Here is an 8,801-nt window from a genome sequence, read left to right on the forward strand (position 1 = left end):
TGAGCATCCATGGATTTTGGTATCAGCGAGGGTGCTGGAACCAATCCTCCATGGATACTGAGACACAGACTGTACTTATTCAAAGACAATGGAAACTAGACCACCTAGGCTGCCATCTGTAACAAGAATCCTTAGTAACTGCTCAAACTGTGTAACTGAAATATTCCATCCTCCTGTTCTTTCAAGGAAAATATGTGGCTCCATTTCCAATCAGATAAAAACACTAACATATCAAACACAAAGACAAAATCATTGGTTCCAAATCATTTTAAAAAGCTTCTATTTGTTAGACTGCTCAGATTAGGCATCTACTACTATTATTGCTTTTCTACTGGTTAATGGGTTTATAAAGCATTCTCCAAACCAATGCATCCTACAGAGAGATACCATGGCAGACTTGATACAATATAATTAACCCAAAGTTCCAATGTTAACCACCAAATATGTTGTGCCAGGCAGTTACTATGGACCTTGGATAGTAGCACAGCATAGCATTAGCACAAAGGGATACAGAATATGATATATAACAGAACGAAGAGAAAGAACTGGGTGTCACCATAGTTAAGTTTTTGTTCCTTGGTTTAAATATTCTTCATAACACACACGGTTATAATGAAGTACCAAAGTGGTATCACAAGGCAAGCATCTCGGTAAAATAATGATTCATTTCAATAAGCCATCAGCAGAATGGCAGAAAAAAAAAATCTGTGCATTAGAATTTGATCTTCCTCAAATAGAATATACTATTGTAAATAATTTTAAACATAAGCACAATTAAGTGAATAAGGTAGGAGACTGGGAGACTTAAATTTTCAGATTCAATTTATAGCTTTTCACCAGTCACCTGCTGTTTTGACAAGTTACTTACCAACTTGTGCTGCCATTTCTCCGTAAATTTATCCCCTAAGATGAGGATAATTCTTGCAAACTGTGTCACAAGCATTTTGAAAGGAACCATGAGTTATTGTGTAATGCTCTTGAAATTCCTCAGATGTAGGGTCCTACACAAAGTAAAGTATTATTATACATCTCTCTAACAGTAGTCAACTGTTTGCATTATGATTTTTTTCCCTACCCTCGACACTGTGACTCTTGGACACTAACCTTTCTCATAGTAAAGTGTCCAAAGCAAGCCTCCATTCCTGACCCAAATAATCATTTTTTCAAGTCTTCATATCATCCACATCTTTCTCTTCCTTAGAAGGTACTGTGAAAATTGGGAGTTATAAAACAGCTTCTTTGGTATTATATGCTTTGATTCATTAAGCAATATATGGGATAATTTGCAATTTTTAATCTACTCTAATGTGAATAATTGTATTTCCCATATTTATACATTTATTTTCCTATATTGTTTTTCAAATTTCAACTATTTTTAAGGAAGTCATTTATAAATTTATGTTTTATGAACAGAGAAAACAAGTCAGGAAATGAAGAAGCAAGAGAGGCAAGCAAATTACTGCTATATGACCAAAGTGTTTTCATTGCAATGATCAACAGACATTACCATTTAGGGACACAAAAAAAACAGAATCAATGCTCATAATCTTTTTATCTTCTGTAGAAGAGTTGAGCACAAGCTATAATAAATTTTCTCATACTGTTCAAAATTTTATCTACTGCTGGCTTTGCAATGAAGTCAGTCTTTGGTTCAAGAATAAAATATACATATTTGAATTTTTAGTTTGTGTTGATAGGAGTATTATATCTGAAACAGAATTCTCACCCTTCTTACAGGGTTCCTAAAATGACTTCACTTGGAATTTATGCACAGGGAAGGGACCAGTGAGGGATAATAAAACATGATGTCTTCACTGTATAACCTTTAGTTATAAAATAGTAACTTTTGAGAGATTTTTTTAAAGCCCTCTGAATTACATTTAAATAATGATGGAAACTAGCTTCCTCCTAGATGAATAAATATTTCTCTACATTCTAACATGGCAGGGGCAAAACTTTGTGGGATAAAGATAAAAACTACAGAATTTAGAGTGGTCTAATATTTGCTAGTGATTAAACTCTTAACTTCAGTTTCCTCATCTGAAAAAGGAGGACCATAACACCTGTCAGCTGATATGCAAGACTGCTGTGAGGGTTAAAAGAGATACATAATCCATTTGAAAGAACTTTGTACACCATAAAAAGTTATTAGAACAGTCATTTTAACATGGTTTTTCCTGTGGTCATGTATGGATGTGAGAGTTGGACTGTGAAGAAGGCTGAGCACCGAAGAATTGATGCTTTTGAACTGTGGTGTTGGAAAAGACTCTTGAGAGTCCCTTGGACTGCAAGGAGATCCAACCAGTCCATTCTGAAAGAGATCAGCCCTGGGATTTCTTTGGAAGGAATGATGCTGAAGCTGAAACTCCAGTACTTTGGCCACCTCATGCGAAGAGTTGACTCATTGGAAAAGACTCTGATGCTGGGAGGGATACTGGGGGCAGGAGGAGAAGGGGACGCCAGAGGATGAGATGGCTGGATGGCATCACTGACTCGATGGACATGAGTCTGGGTGAACTCCAGGAGTTGGTGATGGACAGGGAGGCCTGGCGTGCTGCGATTCATGGGGTCGCAAAGAGTCGGACACGACTGAGTGATCTGATCTGATCACATTATTTGCAAATTATGGATATAAAAGTTTAGCACTATGTCTAACAGAAAACAAAAATAGATGTGTAAAACATTTATTTAGGACCATGAACACGAAATCTTATCTATGGCTAGATAGTGAGTAAATAATCTTAATAAGAAAAGTACACCTTCTAAATGTTATCTTAAAATTTCAGAAGCAAATTTAGAAGTACAAAAATAAAACAATTTTACTTAGGTGGACTGACCTATCACTTTGAAGATTAACTATACTATCTACCTGTTAGCTATGAATAAAGGAGGAAATTGAGAGGTTCTAAATTTTAGAAGGTTTAAAAAAATTCCTATTAGGGAAAAATATATACAAGAAAGTGAAATAGATACACACTTCTCTGCAAATAGTTCAGAAAGTAGTAGTACTGATAGCAAGGAATATGCATATACAAGAGAACGAAGATGAACATGTACTTAATCTGCATTCTTAGTATAATAAAGGAAATCAGTGAACTCTCCCCAAGTGGTTACTAGAATGTCCAGAATGGAAACTTCTCCCAACAGGCCATAGGACAAATCTATTTACTACACTATAAGGGTATAGAGTCCTCCAGGAGGTTATCATGCCTCTCAAGAATAGCTTATCTATGAATAAGGCCACCTCTTCCACTTTTACTCCTTAATATTTAGTATGTTTATAAAGTGAATTTCTGTAAGAAAACAATTCTTAGCTCTGTTTGCTTTCTTCATGACTCAAGTTTAAGGCTCTGATGAAGTGAATGATGTTTATTATATGGTCCTAAAATTCAACCAGACTCATTCTCTTCCCAGGAGACTTTAAAACAAATTAAATAAGAAAACCTCCAAATCTTCTAATTCATTTCTCAAACTCACAAATGTTTTAAAAATGGTTAGGGAAGAAGCACATTTAAATCATTAAGGAATTATTCCAACGGGAAATAATTTTAGTTAAAAGCATTATTACATTTTCTACCCAATCCCCTTAAATCAAAACTGATTTAAGATTAAGTCCCTATTGGAGCAACTACCTCCATTTGACATTTTACTTTTCCTACCTATGTAACTCAGTACACTTCAATACATCATTTAATTTGACCTTCTAGTAATAAAAGTTTTTCTCAGGATAAAGACTCTCTCCTATAAAGCTAGCTATTTCAGCTCCAGATTTACTTTCTGGCAATTTATGTGATCAATCATCAAATTAAACTTAAGACTTCATTTTTCCCAGAAATCTTCAATTCCATCCAATGACATTTCTCATCATTTAAACTTCCTAGTCTCAAAATACATGCCACATCATGAAGAATTTCAATTCTCTCTAGTTATTTCATTTACGTATGCCTTAATGCCCAACCAAGGCTCTAAATTTTTCAAAGATAAAGTTTATGTATGCCTTTCATTTTTCTATCCCATAGACTGTGACGTACTCTGAACAATAAGGCAATCCTAAAGAGGTATCAAAACAGGTAAACCCACCCTCCCAACTTTATATTCCCAAATAATGGCTCCAGGATGAAGCAACAGTGATATAAAGGTCACAATGCAATCATCACAATGTCAACATGGCCACAAAGAAGACTCTTCTGGCGAACCTCACCTATAGGGTTAAAAGCTGTTCCAGGTACTAAGTCATTATACTATTAGCACACGGTGTCTACCACCCTTGTCTTGGACATAGAATAGATGTTCAATAACATTTAAAGAATTTAAATCTTAGTAAATTTTAGTAACCATATTGGCAATTTCTATGTGCTAGCTTTGTACTTTCTACTTGCCCTGTAGCCTCTCAGGAATTACTAAAGCAAAACAGAGATATGTTCAGTTACATTTGTGGGGCATGTTAAGTATAAGAATAGTAACAGCCCCATTACCATGAAAATCTCAACCTGAGACAGTATTCCAAGCTAAGTAAAAAAGGTAAAGGACCCATCTGCCTCTGAAGCAGTGATTACAAATAGGTATCAACAAATTACCACTCATGTTTAACAACATGACAATCTCAATGTCTAAGATTATGAAAATCTGATGATTCCATAGAATATTCTTCATGAGGCAGAGTAGGAGAAAACTACCATTTACCTTGTTTTGCAATAATTAAACCTCTTGTATTAAGCATCACTACCATTCATCCACACAAAAAAATTAAATTACAAATTAAAGCAGAAGAAAAGAGATTAAAACTATCAACCAAAAAAAGATGAAAACTACACAGTAATTTACAAGTTAGAAGAATGAGGTTGGGCATGGTGGTGAAATGATTATGAAAAATGAGTAACATGCTTTAACACCTTTAATATCTTATACCTTCATTAACCTCTTAAAAGACTAACAAGAAAAAAACCACTTAAATATTGATGTGGTAAAGAAAAATAACTGCCATAGAAAACACTTAGATGCCATTATTGTTAAAGTTAAAATAAATTGTGAATCAGTACAGCTGTAATCTTATCTGAATTTACCATCGTAAGAATTAACTTTTAGTTAACACAATTGAAAAAAAAATTCACATATTTCTAAGTGTGGTAATATTTTACTTTAAAATACGTATAACAAGGAAAACAGAACATGAAATGTGACCAAATTCCTCAAAATTCTCAGTATCCTACAAATTATTTTAAATTTGGTTTGTATGGCTACTACATTATTAGGACATCTCATAGACACAAAACTTTCAGTAGCTAGTGTTACTACTTGAAAGTAGGAAACTAGGGAAATAAAAAACATGTCAAACTAAATAAAATCGTATATTTAAAATACAACAGAGAGAACAACAGAATAATTAGGATTATGTTTTAGTCAAGTAAAAAGGTTTCATCTTAAATTTCCCCCCTTTCTGATATACGGAAAGCACACAGTAAAATATACATTTAAAATCTGCTCAGTGTGGCTGAACAGTACTTATAAAAAAGGACCTATATACTGTATATACTTTATCAATATACTCAGTATCAAAGAAGATCTATATACTGCAAGGTAGTTTTCTCTATTGTTTTACATCACCAAAATTAATTTCTGAAACCACAGCCTCATACATTATAAGAGCAGCAGTTAAAAAAAAAAACAAAATAAGTTCTTAGAAGCATGCAAACTGTAAAGGATATATTTAAGGCCTAGTTTGCTTTTAAAGCTTAAAAAACATATGAGTTTAGCAAAATTGTTTGACATTTCAAACAATATAACTATTAGAAGAGCAAACAAAAAAATTTTCAACTTACCTGGTTTCTTTCTGGATTTTTCATGACCTAGCTGCCCTAGATCATTACATCCACACGTGTACACTGTTCCATCATCCAGAACAAATACAGTATGTCTGAGTCCACATCCTACATCTCGAACCTTTTTATTTATAAAAAAGTCACTTTTTCTGGGCTCTAGTACAATTTCTTCATCAATTCCACCCAAACCTAGCTGTCCAAAAGAAGCATTTCCCCAGCACAACATGTTCGTGATTCTTCTGGTCTTCCAGCTTCAATAAAAAACTCCCTTCTGAAACACTGGCAAGTTGGAGGTATCCCTATGTCTGAGAAGACAGAAAAGAGTTAGTATGACTTCAAAGAAAACAATGTATAATTGTTCTTTCAAGCGCTAGGCTACAATAATCAATTTGTATTAAACATGAAAGCTGTAATATGCTACATAAGTATCATTCAGTTTCCAAAACCAATCAGTGGTATATTCTTAAAATTATTACATAGAAACGTTCAGGAAAAATACATCACTTCCCATAACTACAAAACTTTATTATTAATTAGCTTTGACTTGTTATCTTCTGACAGACTAACTGAAATATTAAGTATCTTGACGAAGTTAATCTTTTTTTGCTTTGGATAATTTCAGTGGGAGTAAGATATAAGACATCTGTCCACTGCCCCCCAAAATCAGATATATATTCAGTGAAAAACGTCTAAGACTACAGAAACATAAACGCTTGCAATCTCCCTCAAGTCACAGAATACGTGAATAATTAGACCTTCTAATAATACCTACCTCCACATTAACAGAAAACTAAAGTTCTTATCTGTACTAGGAAAAAAAAAAAAATAATGGAAACTTTGAGTTTCCCACAATTTAAAGACTCTTCCAACTATTCATAGTAAGAGGTCCCAGGGAAAATTATAGTTCTCTAGTTAAACTCTGATCTTAAGAAAACCGCCTCCAAAGATCATACCTTACAAATCAAAATATTAACACTCTGACCTCACAATTAAATTTAAAAACTAAACCAGTGTACCTAATTATAATACAAAAGTATGCAGTTTAAAGATCAAGACTCTCCCCCAAAATTCAACATTTTCTATTACGAGTGGTAACCATGACTGAAAAATACTTCCCCAAGGCAATCTATGTCTATCTATACCCCGGAGACAATTATTTGAAGATGGAGGGGGGAGAACTGCAAATAACATTGGCACTGTCGATTTTTCAAGAACAGAAATGGGGATTGGGACACTGATAGTCTGATGGCGAAATCTGTAGAACTTTCCAGTACACTGAATATTTCTTCGCTTACATAGACACGGTAACAAAGAGCTCACTTCATCTAAACCTACACAGATTTTTAGACACATCGCGTACTAAATAACACAATTACAGGAAGCCCGTCTTATTCCCGTTGTAGTCACCCACATTCCTTATACAGAACCTAAGAAGTTTCCAAACCCAACTTTCCTACGTTCAGGCTAGCACTAGTGCTGAAGCTGTCTCATTCCATCCATGACCCACCCATTAGGAAAAGTTTCATTTCATTCTTTTGGGGCATCTGAACCCGATAGTTCCCGTGAGTTATGCATTGTCTGATCGGCTTTTGCTCTGTTTTTTCGAGGACAGGAAAACACCCTTAATTTCAATGCACGAGGTTTATCCATCCTTTTCTTTAAAAAGTCAGAGGGGTTATGAGAAAGACGTCCTCTCGCCAGCAACAGGTAGGGGAAAGAGAAGCACTTTATTCCCATCATTCCCTGAACATGCACTCAGAACAGCTCAGGGGAACCGCGGGAGAGAAATCATCTGCACACACCCAACCTCACGGGCAGACCAGTCAACTAAGGCAGCCGCCCGCTCGCAGCAGCCGCAGAGGCCAGCGGACGAGGTTCCGCACCTCGGCGGCCCTAGTCCCAAGGAAGCCCTTCCCCAGGGAGGTGCGACATTCCAGCCCCCGGGCCAAGGGGCCCGGCACTGCCCGCGTCCCCCACCCCCCCACCCCGAGGAAACGCTGAGAAAGCACCCAGCGCCAGGCTGGCCTGTATCCGCCCAGCCCGGCCTGCCCCCTCCCTAACGCCGTCACACGCCCCCGAACCCGCCCGGGCAACGACTCACCGGACCCCTCAAGGCAGGGGAAGCCCAGGGCGGCTGGGGGCGGCGCCTCCCCCGAGAGCGAGGCAGCGCGGCAGCTGAGGCTGGTCTCCGGCTCCTGGACCCTCCTCCTTCAGCCAGTGGCGGCGAACACCAGCGCTCCTCCGACGTCAGTGAAGGTGCTCCTCTGCTCCTCTCTTCGGCTCCTGTGAAACTTTACCAGGCTCCTCAGAGAAAAGCAGCCGCCACTGCTGTCCAGTCCAGAGCCAGCCGTCAGCTACCCGGATGGAGCAGGAGGGGAAGGACGGGAGGAGAGAGAAGCGGAGAGAACTAGGGGTGGGGAGAACAGGGGGAGAGACTGGGGAGGAGAAGGGAGAGGGGGAGGTGGTAACGCGGGGGAGGGGGAGGGGCTGGCCGGAAGTGAATCGCAGAGCACGCGCGCGAGCCCGCCCACTTCCCGGCTCGCGCGCCTGCGCCGGAATCCTCCCAGGGCACACCGACCCGGGCGCCTGCGTAGTGTGCTGTTTTGCGTTTCCTTTAGAGGAAAATGCCAAATGCACAAGTTGGGGTTTGCAAGACGAGCGGAGGCGTTTGATGTGTCTTGTAACAGCGTTTCAGCGTGCACAAGGACCTTTTAGTGAAGAAATTTCTTCGTTTTTTGGCTAGCTTGTCTTTTTCCCTATTGGTTCCAGTCTATTATTTTATTCCACCTTTATCCAAGGAGAATTTGAAGTCGCAGAAAAAACATCGCAAACATGTAAATAAAGGCTGGTGAAGTCTTTTATTTTATCCCTTAGCCTCACATGGAGCTAATCTGAGCATACCAGATGTATTCACAGCAATGATGGAGCCTGTTGGCATTAAATATCAACACACGTTCATGCTCCTGATAAAATGTTGGCTGC

At 38.1% G+C, this 8,801-nt stretch overlaps 1 protein-coding gene across 6 annotated transcripts in view; it reads right to left on the reverse strand.

The window, feature by feature from the left end:
• HERC4 (HECT and RLD domain containing E3 ubiquitin protein ligase 4) overlaps window positions 1–8,202 on the reverse strand; it is a 127,493-nt gene extending 119,291 nt beyond the window's left edge. For 4 of the 6 annotated variants that reach the window (XM_005226412.4, XM_010820593.3, XM_059882545.1 and 1 more), the window contains exons 1-2: window positions 7,921–8,202; window positions 5,820–6,124 (exon numbers count right to left, since the gene is read on the reverse strand). In XM_005226412.4, the coding sequence (XP_005226469.1) occupies window positions 5,820–6,045 (226 nt within the window). In that variant the 5' untranslated portion in view covers window positions 6,046–6,124; window positions 7,921–8,202. Of the gene's footprint in view, window positions 1–868; window positions 993–5,819; window positions 6,125–7,920 lie in introns of those variants that run through there. The other 2 variants (NM_001076894.3, XM_010820591.4) reach the window with 2 other exon arrangements.
• Between the last annotated feature and the right edge of the window lie 599 nt (window positions 8,203–8,801).

Source organism: Bos taurus, chromosome 28, assembly GCF_002263795.3.
Source record: "Bos taurus isolate L1 Dominette 01449 registration number 42190680 breed Hereford chromosome 28, ARS-UCD2.0, whole genome shotgun sequence".
Taxonomy (NCBI): Eukaryota; Metazoa; Chordata; class Mammalia; order Artiodactyla; family Bovidae; genus Bos; species Bos taurus.